This window comes from Nothobranchius furzeri, chromosome 5 (assembly GCF_043380555.1).
Source record: "Nothobranchius furzeri strain GRZ-AD chromosome 5, NfurGRZ-RIMD1, whole genome shotgun sequence".
Lineage (NCBI taxonomy): Eukaryota > Metazoa > Chordata > Actinopteri > Cyprinodontiformes > Nothobranchiidae > Nothobranchius > Nothobranchius furzeri.
This window is the reverse complement of record NC_091745.1, coordinates 76,825,408-76,846,152: the sequence shown is the minus strand read 5'-3', so window position 1 is coordinate 76,846,152 and position 20,745 is coordinate 76,825,408. Positions and strand designations below refer to the sequence as shown.

General features: G+C 44.2%; 2 protein-coding genes across 2 annotated transcripts; both read right to left on the bottom strand.

Annotated features, from left to right (window-relative positions):
- Positions 1-1,675: 1,675 nt before the first annotated feature.
- On the bottom strand, positions 1,676-9,798 carry LOC107379560 (protein shisa-6). Its single transcript, XM_070551161.1, has 5 exons — positions 8,826-9,798; positions 3,693-3,847; positions 3,441-3,506; positions 2,958-3,143; positions 1,676-2,769 (listed from the first exon to the last, which is right to left on the bottom strand). The coding sequence occupies exons 1-5, from the start codon at positions 9,653-9,655 to the stop codon at positions 1,808-1,810; spliced, it is 2,199 nt and encodes a 732-aa protein (XP_070407262.1). The 5' UTR covers positions 9,656-9,798; the 3' UTR covers positions 1,676-1,807.
- A 5,272-nt stretch (positions 9,799-15,070) lies between these two features.
- On the bottom strand, positions 15,071-19,745 carry ube2s (ubiquitin-conjugating enzyme E2S). The gene is made up of 4 exons (XM_015950356.3): positions 19,568-19,745; positions 18,488-18,635; positions 15,745-15,935; positions 15,071-15,663 (listed from the first exon to the last, which is right to left on the bottom strand). The coding sequence occupies exons 1-4, from the start codon at positions 19,568-19,570 to the stop codon at positions 15,295-15,297; spliced, it is 711 nt and encodes a 236-aa protein (XP_015805842.1). The 5' UTR covers positions 19,571-19,745; the 3' UTR covers positions 15,071-15,294.
- Between the last annotated feature and the right edge of the window lie 1,000 nt (positions 19,746-20,745).

The following is a 20,745-nucleotide window of genomic DNA, read 5'->3' as shown; positions in this document are numbered from 1 at the left end:
ATTTAGCACTGTGTATAGGAAGATTGTCCAAATGTAATCAGTGTTTCTGCTCTTCGGCTTCTCATCTCTTTATCCTTTTCGTGTGGCTGAGCGAAAGCCAAACTGTTAAATGCCTCAGATTTCAGTTGATAGAAAAAAAAATAGTAATCCTCTCTCAAAGCAATACCTTCCATTGATCGATAAGTCGAACCTTCAGCCGTGGATGTAAACCTTAGGAACACGGAGAACGTTCGTGTCCGGTGGAAATATCAGGGGACTGATGTGTGCAAAGTTGTGTCTCTGTGTTTGTCTTTGAACTGTGCTTAAATTGCTCTTGTTTTATCTCGTTTTTTGTACACATTAATACTTAATACGTCATAACAATATCAACACAAAATCAATAGAAAGAGATAGCATTTCATATGGACCACAGATATCACATACTACAGTATATAGGATTGGATAGCCCTTAGTATTGATAAGCGTTGTTATTGATGAAGATTATTTTTCTTTTTAATATATTTTCTCGTTTTACTCATACTGGTTGAAGTGCATTATGATACAGCAAGGTCTTTGTCTTGAAGATGGGAAGGGCATCCAAACCCTCCGAGTCTCTCGCGACACCTCGGGTCGCCGTCCCTCTTTGGCTTTCTCCAAAGCCAATCCTTCAGCTGTACAAAACATCGCTGACTTGGTAGAATGTGTCACCTGGTGAGAATAACTAGGTGGTGATTGTCAGACCAGCTTCCAGGGCGATGATGGTTCCTTTGAATCTCCATGAATGGCTTTGAAGGACAGTTGAGTAAGTGCAACCTCTTTGTGCTCTTCGTAAACAACCTACATCATGGCAAGTTGCGTCTTTATAGGTAAACGTGAAGAAATGCTTCTCTTTAGTCTCTGGATTCCATACGTTTGTGTCTGCTTTTTTTTTTGAGTAACATCACCACTTGATGGCTCTTCGTTATTTGGTAAGCCACTGTTTTTACAGGTAGGACCTGATTTGGGAACATCGTCAATCCCTAACATGGCCTAATATCGGTTTCACATTTCAGCATCCTGTAGAGTAACAGTGGTCAGAGTGTGAGTCTCTTCTGGTGATTTAATCTAAGGTCACATGGAAATCTAGGCAACCCAGGCATTTGGATTGTTAATGTAGGTAGGATAATCTGACGGTAAACTGCTGAAAACAGCCTCCACCTTCTCCACTCGATTACATAAGAAAAAAACAAGTTCAGTCTCCCTGTGTCGGGATGAGGTTTGTTCAGGAGAAAGTAAAATCTCCACACAAAAAAAACTTTTCACCAGGCACAATGGTCTGTGAGACCCTTCTGGACTTCCGAGCTTCAGTAAATCATTGAAAGACCAGGTGGTTTTCTCTGCTGTCTGAAATCCTCCAATGAAGTATTCCTCACCGTCTTCTGCATCATCAAAACCTTTGTTAGAATGTCTGGTTCCCTATGTAATATGGCTCCTGAGTACTTTTTGAAAAACATGTATAAAAGTTCAACCATGAACAACCCCTCCTTTGTTTTTTTACTCATCCAGTCAGTCTTTCTTTGAATAATGGCACTGCTGTTTATGGCAATATGGCAAACTCTGATACAAAATATGGCTGATGTAGGCTATCACAAACAGGGAGCAGGTTTCCCCACCAAGATCTTTAATTTTATAAGTATTCCAGCTAATTTTGTTACTAGAGAAAGCTAATTAGAATCAACTAAACACATGAAACTGTTACTACTGTATTATTCTAGAGTTAATTCTTGCTGTTGTATCTAATAGTTAAATGCAGAAGGGTGATCTACTCCCCATACATCTAAGGACTAAACTACACCGTCACCTCATTTTTACTCCCTGTCCTGATTCCCTGACTGCCCCCTGCACTTCCTGCTGACCCGCCGCCACCCCCACCCGGTATGAAATGTAGCTGCTCAATGGTGTTCTGCCTTTTGGCTGCAAAAGCCATCCTCCTTGCACTGTGGCCTCCAAGCGTTCCCTTTCCCACGACGACCCCTGCTCCGGGCATCTCCCCGACGCCCGTCCAACCCATGCCTCCTCCGCTCATTTGCCCCGTTGTGGGCGTGCTCCTCTCCTGCTCTCGTCCGGACGTGGGGTGAGAGTTCATCTTGATCATGTGGTGCCGGTCGAGGGAGGGCGTGGCGCATACGTTCTGCTGCGACTGGGCCTTCTGCTGGCGAGGCAGCGTTGGGACGATGCCTCCCGTGTGAGCGGCATAGGGGTCTACGACACCCATTCCACCGACCCCCATCCTCTCCTCCAAGTGGTCCGGGGACATGAGCAGCCTCTCCTGCCTCTCCTGTCTCTCCTGTCTCTCCTGCCTGTCCTGCGTCTTCCTGGTTAGGGTCTGTGTGTTGGAATTTTTGTTAGAGGCAGCCATGGCTTTGTAGTACTGGTGTTGCTGGTTCTTTGACATTCGGGACAGGGTCCCAGTGTTGCCTGGAACGTCGCCCATGTTGAGCAACTGGTCAGAGGACTTTACTTTTCTTGGCTTCGAGAGAGTATCGTAGTTGGGATTGTACTGTGGCTCTGGAGGGTCTAGCGGATAAGGATTGGGAGTGGGTGAGGCAGGCATGGGGGAGACAGGCATGCCAGAGGGCGGTGGTGGGATCCAGGGGCGAGCTGCGTGCCTGGGGAGGGTTCCTCTCCCGCTGAGGGTGTAGTCTCCACCCCAGTGGAGGTGGTGCTGGGAGGACTGCAGAGCTGGCTGGGCTGTGTGTGGTCGACGCTTGGTGGTGCAGTAACCAGACGAGTACTCATCGAGACCTTTCTCTGGAAGCCAAACAATATTTCCCTGATTTGTTTACTTCATCACAGCAAAAACATGAGTACATATTGATGCATTCTGCCTTTTAGCATCAAGTGTGCCGCTGTGCTCCAGCGCTTATCAAACAGCTGCAGAAACAGCACTCTGAGGGGAGTGAGAAGGTGTCTCATTTGAGGCGAAGCAAGGCACTTACCGAGGCGTTTGAGCGACGAGTATCTGTTGAGCTCCGGCTTGGTGGCGCTCTCATAGGAGGGCGGCAGCTGGGCCAGGTTGTGCAGAGAGTGGTGGAAAGAAGGCTGGGATTTGGTGTTGTTGTGTTTGCTGGAGAGCAGGGTGCCTCCAGCTGCCAGCTGAGCATTGTTCATCCGAGGGGTGCGCTCTGCATAGACCACAGGGAGAAAACGACGGCGTGTTAAATGAGATTCGCTCCTCTGGATCGATGCAGCGCGTCGCACGTAGCAGGGTGTGAATCTGCTAACATTCACTGGAAAAAAAAGACTGATGTCTACTTGCTTTCAACACGAACACAAGCAACCGGAGCAATGATAATCATTATTATTGTTCAAATGAATGAGCCTACTTTTGAGCTTCAGATGTAGGTGAATGAAGTAAATGAAGAATCGCTGTGATTACACGTCATTTACGCGGAAGCCCTGATTTTCAGCAGCTGCCTTACCGATAGTTGCAGTGTGTTTGGGGCTGGAGCCTGACGAGTGGATGAAGTTGTGCTGCAGATTGCCCACTGTAAGTCAAAAGAAAAGAAAATCAGCTCAGAAAAAGAATGCCAGGCAGTTTTCACATTTCTACATTTGAAAATAAGGCTTGCATCCATTTCAGCACCGACATGAAGACATTCTGATTCATGTTCATTCAAAAAAAAATTATTTTCAGTAAGAACAGAACAAATTAGAATAGAAAACAGACTCACATCTGTTGTCCTTGCTGGGCACTCCAGGGGCATAAAGATTTTTGGGAGCTCTTCCTATTGTCCCCTGTCCGTCCCCTACCGTCAGGGCCACGCTGTTGTTTCTTTCGTCCTGCTGGACTGGGCTGGACTGGTGCCGTAACATGTCAACCAGAGCTCTAATGAGCAGGGCACACAGAAAGAACAAAGGAAATTGGCTAACAACAAAACAATTGTTTGTACTGACAAAAGTACAAAGTTCACGTGCTGCACGTCATGACTGATCTTTCACCATCACCTGACGAGTATGAAAATAAATCTGAACACAAACCAGACCAATCATTACCTACGTATCTTTTGAAATTGGCTTCTGAGTGTTTTACCAGTAGATAGTACTTTGTACGACCCCAATTTGGAGCTAAAGAGTTTATTTTTGACTGACTAATGTGGCAAGGTGGAGGAACGAGGGCCCGGGCGGGATTCGATCCCCAGTCTCCCGGGTGAGAGTCATGCGCGCTTACCAGTCAGCCAAAAGGACATCCCTTTGGCCAAGTAGCCAGGGCGCATGATCAATCGGGACACTGTGACAGGACGCCCACACTGTCACACTAATAAGCTAACGGTGGTAATGATGGTAGCTAGAGCAGGGCCAAGACCAAAATGGACTTCTGCTAGCCAAGAGACGTAGACAGACCGTAGCCAAAGTAAAACGATTTTGCTCTGCATGTCAGTCTAGCCATGCTCCGTTGGAGCCCAGCAGGCCAGGCCTTGTGGCTGGCCAATCACAATCAGTTTGGTGGGCCAATCACAGGGCTCAATGGGTTTATTGGGCAGGATGTTACTGCAACTGAGCAAAACTAAAATGGCGACGGCACATTTGAAACAGATTTGGCATCAACGTCGGACAATTTAGACTTGGGTTTTTCTTTGATTCAAGGACGGATAGAGACACTTTAGCCCTTCATTTAGAAAAAGGGCGTATTTGTGTCTTCTTCCACAGTGTATGGTGTCCGTCCTTTTGACTGACATCCATAGCGATGGGTATGTTACGTTGTTCTTAGTCCAATAGCATGCGGAGACTGTTTGAAAGATAACCGTAGCTTCCACCCAACGACTGAGCTCTCTCTATGGGTCATGGCCAGACTCTACATCCACATATATAAGATGACTTGCCAGGTGAGTTTTCTGCCACTTCAGTCCCCAAAATCTGATAACTTTATTTTGAAAACCTTTACAGATATACATGTGTTCCGTTGTTTGTTTTGTGTCGTATTTGAGAGATGGAAAAACAGAACTGAGGCAGCGGGGATTCTTTAATTCAGCCACCACACAATACACAGCAACATAGCTTCTCTGTCTCGAAATTGTCCCAAAAACCTTGCTGGGAGAGACCTGGGGAAGCTTTTTTTAAGCAACACTTCGAGCAGCGTGTCACCCAAACACTCACATTGAAGCATACCACTGGTGGCAACTTCACTTGTTGTTTTGCACCCTTGGAACCTGCAGGAAGATAAGTTCATATCTAACCCCGGCCAGTCTGACCTGGTCATCTGTGGCATGACATCGACCTGCCGGGACCAGAAATGTCCAAGGCTCCACTGGGGGGTGCTAATGCTAGCCACTGCTGCTAATGTTTGGATTTGTAAATAACCAAAATTCACTGTCATCAGCAGTGTGATATACAATTATTAGCAATTTAACGTTATAAAATAGAACTTTTTAACCACTTTTTGAGAATAATAGAAAACAATGTGTCCAACTAAACAACACTAAATCAGAACTGCGGGAGATTAATTATGGTGTGCCACAAGGGTCGGTCCTTGGACCTAAACTGTTCATACCATTTATTAATGATCTTGTAAGTGTATCTAAGCTACTCGGTACTGTTTTATTTGCTGATGACACAACATTGTTCTAGTCAGGGTCAGATATCAATGAAGTAACTAGAGTGATGAATGACGAACTGAAGAAAGTTAACAACTGGTTTGACATAAACAGACTTTCACTGAATCTTAATAAAACAAATTTTATATTGTTTAATGACAGAGACAACAAAGACGTAACAATAAAAATAAATGGAATGGACACTCAAAGGGTTGTGTTTGATGAAGCTATCACCTGGAAGTCACACACAGGTTATATCAGAGGTAAAATTGCCAAAGCCATTGCAGTACTACATAAAGTTAAGTTTTAACTGAATAGTTCTGGAACTGCTGACATTGTATAACTCACTCATTGTTCCATACTTGACTTACTGTGTAGAAATATGGGGATCCACATGTAAAACTCATACACAACCACTGTTTATTCTACAGAAAAGAGCATTGAGAATCATTAATAACACTCACTATAGAGATCCATCCAATCCGTTATTCATCAGATATAAACGACTGAAATTTTATGATCTAGTCGTAAATATGAAAATATTGGAAACAACGTATAAAGCGAAAACCAATACGTTACCCACCAACATTCAGAAAATGTTTGAACAAAGAGTCAGTAATTATTTCTTAAAAGGAACTGAAGTATTTAAAAACCAGAAATTTACAACCAGAATGAAGGAAACGATTATCTCTGTAAATGGCGTGAAAATATGGAACAACCTTAGCAAAGACATGAAAGAATCAAAGTCACTAAATATATTTAAAAATTATAAAATCAAGTGTATTGCAGAACTACAATAACCTAAACTCAGTTGGTGTCTGATTAGGTCTGTAAGTTACAAGAATATAAAATGAATCTGTGTTTCGTTTTGTTTTGTTGTTTATTGAGAATTGTAGGGAAGCATTATTAAAAAGTTTGGTTTGTAAATAGGGGCAGATAATATAAGATATTTCTTCCTTCTGCCCCTTTTCATTCAAATTGTTTGGTGTTCATGTTATGTATGTTTTTTGTTGTTGTTTGTATACATATACATATATATTTTTTTTTCTTTTAACACTTTGAATGAAACAAATAAAGAGAGAAAGAGAAAGATGAGGAGACTGAAGTTGTTTTGCCAGTAGAGGAGCAGGTTGAGGCTTCTGTCCTGGTGGCAGCAAGTCCCCGGGGCGACCCAACACACATAAGTAGGATTATATCTCCATGTTGAGGACGAGTGTCTCTGCTAGAGCTTCTGTCCCCAAAACCCAGGTGAATCAACGGGAAGGAACCGACGTACGAACAGAAGATGTTTTACAATGGCAGCAGTCCACTTTGTCATTGGACTAGCCGCTAGCTCGTTAGATCAGTTGCTTGTGAAACTGTCAGAGTTAAAAGTAAAATTTTATTATTTTAATAACATTTTCAGAAAACTCCAAAACATTAAAAATATTGCTTAAATGCAGTGCTTCAAATTATCACCATCCTCTAGATTTAAGTCATAAAACTCTGAGTGAATGAATCTGCTTGTGACTTCTGCCGCAGCCACTTGGACTTCGAATGTGTTCGAGGTGATGACACACCTCTTTTGCATGTCAAATTCTGATTCTCCAGTAAACCAAAATATGACAATTATAAAAACTATCCCACGCCACCTTTTCTTTAGTTCAAAGCGTTCTAGAGAAGTCTCAGACCGGCCATCCGGACTCCCTCTTCAGCCAAAAGAACCTCGATAAGCTGGATAAAATCGGTTGCAAGTTACACCTGACCGCAACGGTTCCTTCAGAATAAAAGCTGAACCTCACGACCCCTTCAGGGTCTCGGAGACGCCAGTGATAACCTGTCGTGACCTGGAAGCATTCCAAGACTAGTTTGGTCGGCACCGCTGCTTTTCTACCGGCCTCGGTACCAAGGAGGGTCCTTGAGTACCTCTGCATTCTGGATCTAACAGAGGCTTCCCCTGGGGTACGTAGACCGACAGATGGCGTCTCATGTGTGTTATAAATCTCCTACTAAAGTTTAGAGCGAAACATTCACTCCCACTCAGAACTAAATGCTTCTCCAGATCCGCTGGTTCTGATAATAACATTCCACACACACACACACCATCATCGCACATCTCACTCCACCTTAGACCATCAGTACACAGAGTGTTAAAGTTAGTCTTGTTTAAATTGTGTAGAAATAAATTTCTTAACTATTATAAACCTGACTCTCTCTCTTTCCTGGGACGTTACTCGAGGTGAACCACAAGCTGGATAATGTCCTCGCGGCATTGCCTGTGATAGTACGCAAGATGGATTTGATCTCGGAGAGGGTCGCCGGACGATGCGAGGATGTTTAGAACGTATAATTGGCTCACTGGTGGACATGAATGACCACTTAGAGACTCCAAGGCGGAGAGGAAAATTATCTCTGCCTGCCCCAAACAAAGTCATGTTTATCCTTATCTGACGCCATAGCAGCCTCTCAAGGCTGCCTCAACACACCCCCACGAAAGGAGGAATGCCGACAGATGCTGTGTCCTGACCTTCACCCTCTTCCTTCAGATTGAGACGTCTGCGGGAAACTTCAATGTGCTCTCTGGTCCTTATCTCTCCCTCCCACCTGTTGGTCTGCAGCTGGTCGATGCGCCGCAGTGGCAGCTCCCATTGGAGGCTTCAGGATCCCGCCCATCCCCGCCTCCCTATCGGACTCTGATGTTGTATCTGTGCTGTTTGTGCTTCCATGTTAAAGGAGTTTTTTTTTTTTTGTATAATAGAGTTACTCCCCGCTGGGGCTAACTCTGCTATGCCTTTTTTTACCTACCCCCACTTATCCTCATGTAACACCCTTTTCATCTATCTATTAAGGTAGCGCGACTCATGTTGCGAATGACCGCAGTCACCAATTCTTGTTATGTGTCTTACCCACGTATGTCTGATCTTTGAATTGTGTGTGTGCTGAAACTCAATTTCGTTTCTCTGTATGTCCTGCACATGTGGTAGAAATGACAATAAATGACTTTGACTTGACTTTGACTTTCCTCGGAGTTAATACGAAGTGTCGCTTAATCCCTGCAATAAAAAGTTCTGATCATCTGGTTAAAATAGTCAAAGATCCATCAGATTGATATTTCATATTTCTATGGAATCTCACATTTTATGGTTCATAAGTAAGATGTAAACGACCCATCCTTTACATTATTCTAAGCCCTGATTTTGGCCTTAAAAGCCCATCTTGCATGACTCATTCAAGCATAAAATGTTGCAACAAATCGAACAGCCAAACACGATGAAAGTGCACGGATCTTCTCACCTGGGCATGTTCAGGTCCCTCTGGTTGGCTTCCTGCTGCACCTTGTCGAACATCACCTTGATGCCCACTACCACAGCCACCATGAACACAACGACCCCTCCGATGATGAAGCCTGTGTTGTGGCTCTGCATCTTCAGGGGATCGAAGCCTGGGTCAGGACTCAGCTCCTCTGTTATGATGTTGGCATTTGCCTCGGTCTTGGCCCAGTCTGGGGAGTGATAGTTTTTGCAGTTTTCCTGCTCCAGCTTGCGGGTTCGGTCCGGACAGCAGAAGCGGTAGTGGCACGTCCCACAGCAGTAGATGAAGCTGTCCTTGGAGCAGTTGAACGGATTATCAAAGTGTCCCATCACGTCGTAATAACCCCAGCAAACATCCGGAAATCCTTCCATAGGAGGAACAACCTGGGCCGCGCTGAAACGGGGTGTGGCGGTTTCCGGTGAGGATACATTCACCTGGTACAGGGGTCTCGGGGGATCCTCCAGGACTCCCTCTGAATGTTCAGGAAGCTTCTCGGGGGTTTTGGATCTGCCTCGGAGGGCGGCCGGCCTGACATTGGCCTGGATGGCGAGCAGCAGGAGGGAGGTGCTGGAGTCAGGCTGCTCGGTGAACGGTCTCCCTGAGCGGTCTAGGTGCTGGCCGGGGTGGAACGAAGGGGTCTCCACAGCGGCGGTGAGTGGGGCGGCGAACAGGGAGAGCAGGGAGACGGCGAGGACTCGGAGATTGGTGGTGGGCGTCATTTTTACATGACTAAGACATCTATTTTCTGATGTTGACTCAATGTCGTCGGGACACGTTGTCTGCTTTTGCAGTTTAACCCACAAAAATGTCATGTGAAATGTTCGTGTAGCTCCCAGAGCCCACAGGACGGCGTTCGTGGAGTCTCAGTCAACAAACTGGACAGCAACAGTTAAAGTCCATCTTGTTTTTTGTCACGATCTGTTCGATCTATATGGTGTAATTAGGAGTTATAAAAATAAATCATGAGTGATAAAAGTAGAAAAGGCCAAACCGGTAAAATCTTTGCGTCTGGGTCAATGATTAGTGTCTAGAATCGTAGAACGCGACAGTTTTGTCTCTACTGGCTCACCCTGCACGTCCCTCTGAAGAAATGAGCCGTCAAGAAACGTACAAGTGATGAATAATTATTTGTCTTTAATCATAAAATCCAGTAAAAGGTGGTAGCAAAGGTGTTCATTTAGGAAAACGTGACTTTCCTGTACGTGGCTTTACCGAGCGTGGTACGGTTTTCTTGAATCCCGATTGTCTACCTCAGTCTGACAGTGTGTACATTCAGAATGGGCACTCATTTAACCTGTAGGTAGTTATCATCAAAGGAAATAAATGACTCAAGTCCATGTATTTAAAAAAAAAAAAGAAGGGCGTTCTTGTGCTTTTCTGTTGAAATGGATCGGTTTTGTGTATTAACGTGATCTTATCCTACTGAGGAGGACATCTTCTCCACTGACGCACCGTTTGTCCGAATCGGCTTGTGCTCGCCTGGCACGGGCCGTTACTGTGACCGGACTGTGGGTGATAATGAGAAAGGCTCTGCTTATGTGCTAGAAGGCTGGAACGACAGGGAAAATTTCAGCAGTTCGCTTCATCCAAAAAAGATGACTCCCAGCCTGTAAAACACGCCACGAAAAGAGGCGAAAGCCATGATTTTAGTCGACTTCGAGGCACAAAACGTCGCCCGTGTCACTCAGCCGTGCTCCTAATTAGATGTTTGCTGAGTGGCACATTGCTTCTGCATGCGACACGTCCCTCTTAGAAGTAAAATTATTCCTGCTTCATCTCCGAGGGGTTCAAAGAATATCACTTTTGTTGAGAAATATGTAAATGTGTGAAGTTATTGTGCTGGAGGTGCTAGCAATAATAGACAGAGGCAGATCTGTCTCCCACAGAAATTATAATTATATGTAATTATCAAAACGTCCCTATCTGTGGCAGAGAACGTAGGCACGGATGGGGGCAGAAACGGAATCAGCGAGGGCCCCGCTTGTTGAAGTTGTGTGCTCCTCCAACCTTCTGACGAGAGGAGGGAAAATGAGAACAAATGCAGGAGTTTTTTGTTTTTTTAGGAGGATCCAGCAGAGATTTAGAGGATGGTGGAGGGGGGGTTCTCTTCTTGAGGTCCAGGTTTGTGAGATCTGTAACGTGCAACACAAACAAACAAGTCTTAGATTAGATGTGCACCCTCAAATGTGCTCTGGCTCATGGACGTAATTTTTGGGGGGGGGAGAGGGGGGACATGTCCCCCCCACTTTTTCCAAAGTCAAGTTTTGACCCCTGCACTTTTTACCATCCAAAAACAATATTACGCTATGTTAAATTGACACTGGTTGAGCTCTAGGACCAAGCAGAAAACAACCGTTTGTGTTGAAGCCGGTTGCCCATTAGAGCATACTGTAAAGACACCCCCCCCCGTGCCCCCCCCCCCACTTCTAAAGTGAAAATTGCGTCCATGCTCTGGCTTGTGGATGCAGATGTGAATGGTTGTTTTTGCACTAGAGCAGCAGGTGTGTGCATGTGTGTGTGTGTTGGTGTGCTTGTTTGGCTGCAGAAGGAACACTCTCTTCTCCCGAAAAGACGACAATGGAAAGAGCGCAGAGGGATAAATGCAGGGTAGGGATTTAAATGAGCAGAGGAGATTGTGGCGAGCGGGAAGAGCCAGAGGTATAGATGCAGAGACGACCGTGAGTGGGAGGGCGGTGTGTGGGCGGCACAGAATCAAGCACATTTCTCCCAGCACTTACCAATGCAACATAACACATCACACAAACAGCACCAACCCAACGGATCTGCACATGCCACACACACACACACACACACACACACACACACACACACACACACACACACACACACAGGAGATCAGCTGCACCGAGAACAGTTAGACAGGCTGGAACACGGAGCTCTAAAGGAGGCTTTGTGCGTGTGTGTGTGTGTGTGTGTGTGTGTGTGTGTGTGTGTGTGTGTGTGTGTGTGTGTGTGTGTGTGTGTGTGTGTGTGTGTGTGTGAGTGTGTGTGTGTGAGTGTGTGTGTGTGAGTGAGTGCATCTGAGGGATACAGTCGGCATCCTGGCAACCTTCATGTAGAAAAGTCTCTGCCTCCCTCCTTCTCCTCTTTCTTCCTCGTTCTGCCTTTCTCTCTTTCTCAGATTCGGTGCGTGGGCTGAGGCAGCTAACTCTCTCAGAATAGCAATGCAGCTCTCTGTCTGAGTGTGAGTGAAAAAGAGGCTCTGAAAGAGAAAAGGGAGGCAGAATCCAATCTTCACCCATTAGGCAAATATCACAAGTCACATCTGTCCATCTCTGGGCTCACGATGCTGCCTTTGGATGCCGGTGCCATTGCCTCAACGATTTCAAACATTAAATGTGATCCATCCTGCTACTGAAGGAAACCTCTTTAGTGGTGTTGAGTCAATGCAGTGGAGGCCTAATGGAAGCACATTGACAAGATGCGGCCCTGAGCTGAGCTGCATGGATCCAGGATGGATGCAGGAAAGAGGGGGTGAACAAATCCGATTCCAACACGTTTCAATCAACCTGAAACCAGATGCTTCCTCTGCAGGATGCGTGTCAAGCCCTCTGAGCCTGCAAGCACTCCAACAGGTGTTTGCTGGGGATGAAACAAAATGGCCACTTCCCCCCTCCTTCTTCTCACGCCGTTTATAAAACACGGTGGCTCGAATCGATGACAGAAAACAAACGAGATTCCTGTAAGAATGCGTGAGGATGCAGAATGTGCTTGATCACCGCGCGGATGCTTTAAGTCTGACCAGAGAATAAATGCTGCGCAATGCGCGCGTGCATCACCAGCCGACCCGGTCTGGACATCCTCCAACAAGTAGCAGCCCGCAACGAGCAAACATGCGGGTTTACGGACATGACTTGCATTTCAGCTGGCTAAAAGTGCGGGGGTGTATCCGTGCCAGAGAGCGCGCGCGCGCCTGTATAGTCTATGTGTGTGTGCCAGTGCTCCCATTACATTAATAATTTCGCAGTATGTTGTCAGTTTTCATTTATTACGTTTAAGAAGAGCAAATTAAAGCCACACGTGACGAGTTTTGCGCATCTTTCCATCCAGATGTTGAGTTCGACAGCCTCCGGATCAGCTGGCGCGTCGAGCCAAAACTCCCAAATCCGCACAGACACGGCCGCAGAATTAAGTAGCGACCCGTTTTAGGGTTTGAATGCGTGTTGCGCTGGTGAAAAGGTGCAGGATGTCGTGTCTTACCTGTGCGTCGCGCTGGGGTCTGATGCTGGAGAGCCTGCGCACCGTCTCCGCGTCTCTCAGACGGCAGCCTGTTATTGTAGCAGAAGACGATGATGATGAGGACAGACTGAGCTGCTGCGAGATCTGACACCTGTGTGTTTTTAAGGGCTGCCGATCACTTTTGTTGCGTGTGCATCAAAATGTTGGTAATCCACCACAGGAAGTAGTAAATAAAAGTATAATGAAATAAGTCAGAGGCGTTTTGTTTCTAAAACGTGAATTCGTCCCCCCTGAAAATAAAAATAAGAAAAAAGCACTCTGCAACGGAAATGTCTGTTAGAATCGGAGAGAAGACGCAAATAATTTGCGCAACGTCCCAAAACGTGGCGCTAAATGGAACTTTGTGAAAGCTGGAGCCAAGTGGAGCTGGTTCTCCTCCGGTTTGGGTTCCTGTACCGAACTGCGCCTGGCCTCATGGAGGTCCGCCAGCGGGGGAGCGCTGTGATTGGTCCGTCAGAGGCGAGACTCGGTACCGATCAGGCCCGTTCAACTGGTGGCGATCAGCTCCTCTCCCCTTCACTTAATCCCCCTTTCGCACGAGTCACCCGACGCGAGTCACTAGCAGGGATTTTACTTTTGTCATCAAACTCCAATTAAACAAAATCTGAGAAAATTTTACCAACAACTTGGAAAAATGAGCAGGATTTGAACTGACAACCTCAGCGATCCCGGGAGTGTTATTTTCCTGCGAGTGTGCGCGCGCGAGGAGGAGAGAAGGAGACAGACACGGTTGCCACAGCAACTGTGTCATTATGTTGGTGGCAATTATGAAAGCGATGAAAACGGGTGAGGGGAGTGGACTGCAGGCGCAAAAGCTTCAACACCGGAGCGCGAACGAAACTGTCAGTTGGGCTCAGACCTGCACCGAACATTCAGATGCGTCTAGGTGGAGGCCGCGTGAGGAGAGATGCATGACATCATACCTGTCAGTGCTTCGGATCTGCAGCACGTGAATGAAACGAAATCAGAAATGTTTCAGATCCAGATTATGCAAAAGAGGTGGAGAGCAGGTGCTGGAGGACGTCATCACTACCAGGAAGGGGCTTCTGCAGCCCCAGGTGTCTCCGAAGGCCCTGGTAACTGCACGCAGGCAGGCTGCTATTCCACTCAGGTGGGTGGGCTGCTGCATGTCTGCACTTACGCTCACTGCTCTGCTGGGGTGGACGCAATTAGCCTCTCCTCATAATGGTTATTCCATAACAGGAGACCGCTCCAGACCAAAGCATCGCCCTGCTTCTTCTTCTGCATCAATAAGAGACATTAAAGCACCAAACACAACAAGGAACGGGACTTTGAATCACTTCTGGTATTTCAAGGTTTTATTAATTTAAATAAATTTTAAAAATGGACAAAATTTCATTCATAACGAGTTTCAAGAGGCACCATTTTTCCTCCGTTTAGGCTCTGCATGCACTCAGAGGAAGTGTGCCCGAGAAACCCTGCCTGTGTGTGATGGCTGGAGACAAATCTAAGCAAACATGGATGCTTTCTCCACGACGTGGCTGTTGGGAGAGCTCGCCCTGCCTGTAGGAAGCAGAGGTAGTAGACACAAACCACACATGGTTATGCTCGGCTGTTTAAGATGAAGAACCTGCAGCTCCCTCCCGCCGGCTGATCACGAGCAGGTGGAGAAAGACCGGACAGGGAAAAAAATTCGCCGTTAACTTTTTCCAAACCTTTACTACATCAAATCAAAACGTTAAAAAATACACTTTACAAAAAGTTGTCACTTGTTTTGAACAACAGCAAAATGCCTTTTTAACCCTTTGGGACCTGATCTCGTTTAGCGATGTTGAACATAAAATCCTTTCAAGTGGATTTATCCTGGTTGAGAGCCAAGAGCAAGGCAGGCTGCGCGGTACACGGTACCATCACAGCAGCAAGAAACACTTCAGACAAACAGACCAGAGAGTTTAAGACGAGGACTTCTGTCCTTTAGGGGACAGGAGTGAAAGCGGTGTCATTTCATCCAATTACGCCGACGGAACACGACGGCAGGATTTTTTAAAGTAGAGCATTTCATTCTCGTGTCTTCGGGTATGGACATAAGTGACGAGCCTGTAGGGCAAAGAGACGAGTTCAAACAAAACAAAACGGTTACAAACTCTGGACTCGAGTGGAAAATAGTCAGAAAAGGGAACAAATTTATATATTTACACTCACACTCTCACACCACTTTCACGTGGAGGTATTAAAGTCGCCTCAGCGCCCGCTTTTTATCCGCTTTCTTTTTTCCTGCTACATTATTTATGCTACTACTATTGCTGCTGGTGGTACTGGCCCCGTTAGCTCCATTACCCAGAGCTGCCGGTACCGCCGCTGCGCTGGGGCCCGCTCTCTTTGTGGGGTCGCCCGCTCTCTTTGTGGGGTCGCCAGCGTGTTTCTTCGGCTGTGGGCCGTCGTTAGGGTCCTGAGGCGCTCCGGACGCACCCAGAGCGTGGATTTCTGTCAGGAGACGGGCTCGAGACTCGTATTCCGCGTAATCCTCCAAAAGCAAGCGCCCCGCTTCTTCGTTCAGAGCAGATTCGGGGTTCGGATGGATGAGAAGACACTTGATGGTCTATTGGAGGGAAAAGGAAGAGATAGATGGTGTCAGAGAGCATTATGCTCCGAAAAAGGACAAACTGACAATCGAGCTTACAAGTAAGACATGTCTGAGGCCAAGTTCTGCTTTCCAGTCCCTCTTCAGCACGTTGACACAGATCTCTCCCTTGTGACCCACGTTGGGGTGAAAAATCTTGGTCAGGAAATACCCCTTGGGCGGAACAGCAGGGAAGTCCTTCCCGAGGACCAGACGCATTCGGAAAATGCCACCAGCAAACGGAGTTCCCTCTGTCAAAGCATAAAGAATTCATTGCGCGAACAGCGTGGCCCGAGTAAGCCAAGCCCAAACTAAAATTAAAGGGCAGGATCACGGATCTGCAGCTCAGGAGAAAAACAAATATTTTCATGATTTCTGGACAAAAACAGATGTAAACATTTATAATAGAAGTAATTAGATAAGAAGAGTAAATGACTGCATATTTGCAGGAATGAAAACATGGAGACCACTGATTTTAGAGTTCTGAAACATTATTTGTGCTTCGTGGGAGAAAAGAGCCACTTTCCAAACGAGGAGATGAAGCCAAACAGGAGCCAGCTAGTGGTAGAAAGTGGCGGTGTGCTGTCTCCTGCCACTAGGGGGCAGTACATACATTTCAGGGTAGTTTTACACCATATCACTGTCAGTGACGCTAGTTTAAAACATTACGGTAAACGTTGTTCCCTGTGGAGCCGAAAACGAGCGACCTCTGCACGATTTCTCAGACTCATTCAACTCCATAACAGGCATGCAACGTGTAGTTTCCTGGTGCTGTACTAGGGCTGCTCGATTATGGCAAAAATAAAAATCACGATTATTGTGACTGAAATCGAGATCTCGATTATTTAAGGCAATTTTTCAATTTATGTTGATTTTATTTGTTTTGATCAGTCATAAAATTGCTCAGGGCACAATCAGGACAAAAATAAAAAAGAAACAAGATGATCACTAAAATAACTCCTGATTCCCAGAATAAAAAGACCAAATAGCTCATAGTTTATGACCCAAGGGCTATAGACCTTGGTTTAACTCATTTAAGTCTAACCAGTACAGACCCAAATACCAATATCCTGCAAATACTGACAGCAAGAATTATACAGCGGCATTTATAACAAATACATGCAAATAAATTGATGTTCACAAAATGTTGCGTAACATTTATTTAGTCGTGTCAAGGTGCTGTAGGAGAGTGCACTAGCACCGTGTCCTCAGAGAGGTTAGTTATTAGTTATCAGTGTGAGGAACTTATTTCTACCTTATTTATAAACTATTTATTTACAAGTCCATCAGTTAATGTAATAATTGTCCCAACCACAGCTGCACCCCCCCACCCCCCAACCCGGTCTCACAGCAATCATGGGCAAGATGCACGTGTGTTTAGCGCGCCGCACGCGCACATTTAGCCATTTTTAGCGGCTCAGGAGCCCGCAGGTGCGGTGTGTGTGTCACTCACTCTAGTTACTCCAACAAGGAGCCGACTCCGAGAGCCGTTTCTTTAGCGACTGACACATCACTACATCATTCCCTTTCCTAATGTCCTGAAGAACGGTCCGGAGCGCAGGCGGAGTGTTTAGCTAACCTGCAGAAATGTCGACGACAGTTATCCAGAAAGTAGCTAAGGGTTACCAGAGATGTTTCTGAGGTGTTCGCTAGGTACTTTTAAGATTTAAAAAGTCAAGAAGGGGGTCTGAAAAGCTGCTAGAAATAGCGTCAAAGTCGATAAGTTGGCAACACGGAGGAGCGCTTCATTTGCAACTCAGGGCAGCGCAAGTGGGAGGAGCAAATAATCGGCTTGTTTTTATAATCGTTCAAAACTCAGATCGTAATTGGGATTAAAATTCGATTAATTGAGCAGCCCTACGCTGTACTTTCTGGATCTTCTCGGTGTCCTGCGCCTGCTGATGACATCACCATACTACGACAATACCGCGCGGTCAAAATATACTGCATCTCTTTTTCGATTCTGTTCTTCCACATATGTTTTGGAAAGAGTTTAGCAGTTTTGTTATTAAATTTGTGTTTCTTACTACCTAAATGCTTGTGAACGTGGTAACGCAACTTCTGTGAGTCAGCCATTCATCTAGTGTGACGTCATCAACAGGCACAGGACGCCGAGCCAGCCAGAAGGAAACAAGGTGTCCCCAATAAACACCAGACCCGCACCCTATGAGAACTACCTTATGGGTTTGTGGTACAAAGCCGCCAATACTTTTCAACGACTGGACATAACTTTATTTATTTTCAATAAAGTTTTGATGGATTTTTTCAGAGATTGACAGTAAAAACTAGGGATGCACCGATATGAATTTTTTGGACCGATATTAATATCACCGTTACGGCCGATAACAGATGTTTGCGATACTGATTTATGCTTCTGAAATCAGCTACTTTTGTATAGACTGAAATTATGCAAGCTGAATTTTTGAATGTTTTGCTTCATTTCTGTTAAGTGGAATTGGCAATATATTATATAAACACACATTTATCTGTTACCTTCACTGTCACAGGACTAAACAATTACACATCATCACCCCCCTTACCCTCGGAAACAGATACACAAACAGAAACAAGATGGAAAAAATATTGTTTGTTAATACCGGCCCAGTTTTACTTGTCGGACTGATATCGCTATGTTAAAAAATGACTAACATTGGCCGATACTGATATTAATGCTGATATATCGTGCATCCCTAGTAAAAACTACACACTGTCTCTTTAACCAACTGAAATGGGAAGTGTGTAAGATAATCAAACTAAACTAACAATAACAGATGTTTAGTTTTTGTTGCATCCTGACTGTTACCTGGTCCTTCAATGGACGTGTGGAGTTCAGTTATGTCTTCTTCACTGGGATAAATCTTGATGCCCTCAGGTGGGTCTGCTGCTAAAGCGGAAACCTCTTTGTAGACCAAACGCAGAACATGAGGGGGCAAATTCTCGACATTAGAGTTCTGAGGAGAGACAGAGCAACGACTTAGCACTAAAGAGTTTCGGTATGAACACTGAATTTCTAAACATGAAACAATATTTTTAAATAAAATATATAAATTTCACCTTTACACTGTTGATGGCCAACGTTAAAATGGCTTTAACTCAATAATGCACGTCATAAATGACTGTTTGCTTTGCTAATTTGAATTTTTTAATAAATAAACACGAAATATCAGAAGTTACACTTAAAATTATGCATAGACAAAAACTAAACAATATTAGTAATATTAATAATTGTATTGTATTTAAAAAGATACACAAAATGAACGTACAGAAGATGTTTAAAGTGAAAATAATGCATTGTGTCAAAGTTTCTACCTATTTGCCAGTCTTTCTGCCAATTTATTATCATTTTTGATCGTTTAAATCAGATAAAACAGTTTTACAACCTCGCTGGGGAACTATTTATCTCACACGGAGATAAAAGAGGAAAGTTTTCTACGCAAAACATTATTTTATTTCCATAATATTCATACAAAAAAAGGCACATTAGTTCGCATCTTGTTGAGTATCTGGAAATGTTACTTCAAATTCAGCAATCAACACGTTTAGGGCAAGCTCAGTATGAACGCGTCTTTTAAAACTACACCTTTAGATAAGTCAAATGTTTGTAATGTCCGCTAACGATCAAATGAACTTAAGTACATTTATGTTACAGCTAGCATTACAAGCCTAGCTTTAAGCAGGTAACCTCAACGCTTCTTGTTATTTTATTCCAATATTAGTTATACTAAAGACGTTGGATAGGTTTTAAAATGAAGGTTCTTTTCTCAACAACTACCGGAATACATATAAAATAGTCAAAACTCAAATAATAAAGAAAATGTTTCGACGACTTAACATCGACTCAAGCTAGGCAACCGTTAGCTGTTAGCATGATGCTAAGTCTTACCATCTTCGAAAAAGAGATCTGTTGAGGTGATAAATGTCCGCCTGGTGTCAGATAAAAAAAAACGTGTTTTCTAATAAAGTTCGAAAAGAAATACAATCTTGGTTGAAAACTTAGTCCAGTCTAACTGTTTTTGTTTTCTTCTTTTCCCAGGAACGAAATTACGTTTCTCAGTTTAAGCTACTGCCATTGACCAATCGGCATTTTAGTGAAATTACGCGTCAGACGATTACAGCCAAACAAGATAGAGTATTTCTGTTACGTCATCAGTAGGAGCACAATCAGCCAAACCGCGCCGAAACAGGACTGATACCAATCAGCTATTGGTCATTTTGAAAAGAAAAAAAAACACGCCCTTGATTAATAATGGATCGGCACCCTTTTATGTCAGCACACGCTGGCGGTGCTCCGGGAAGGTGGAGTTAAAAGGTTCCCTGTTAGTTCAGAACGCAACAAATACATTTACTAAAGGATTTGTGGATTTCACGAATTTTTTAATGATCAGAATACGTTTGATTATTAAAACACGAACTGTTTTTTTAAGTTAGACATTACATTCGGGGCAGATAACTATACATTTACTATTCTTTATTCACATAAGTACTAACATATTCATTGTCATATCCAATATATCAGCTAGATAGATAGATAGATAGATAGATAGATAGATAGATAGATAGATAGATAGATAGATAGATAGATAGATAGATAGATAGATAGATAGATAGATAGATAGATGCTTATCTAGAATAAAATAAGATAAAATGCATAAATGATAAATACAATAAAAGTGTTGTAAAATACATTAAAGAAGTTGTTATACATAAAAGTAACAGAGAGTGATAATTTTTACTTTTGAAAATGTAATGTATTCTATTGATTTCGTGTCATTACACATATGTTGTCGCTGACATTTATATTACTTATGAAGGAGAACGTTTTTGTTTTTGAAAACCAAAGATACTGCCAATCCATAATTTTCAATTGGATAATCTAATAGTTCAAATGTGTTGTTCATCATTCTAATCATGGTTCAGTGCTCTACAATCACTGAAAAACAACAGTCATGTGTTAAATCTAATCAGGAAGAGTTGAAGCTCATTCAATACAAAACACGCCAATGAAAACTGTACTGTGTGCGATTCATAAGAGTGTAGTTATGTGGCGGATTAACACGCAGT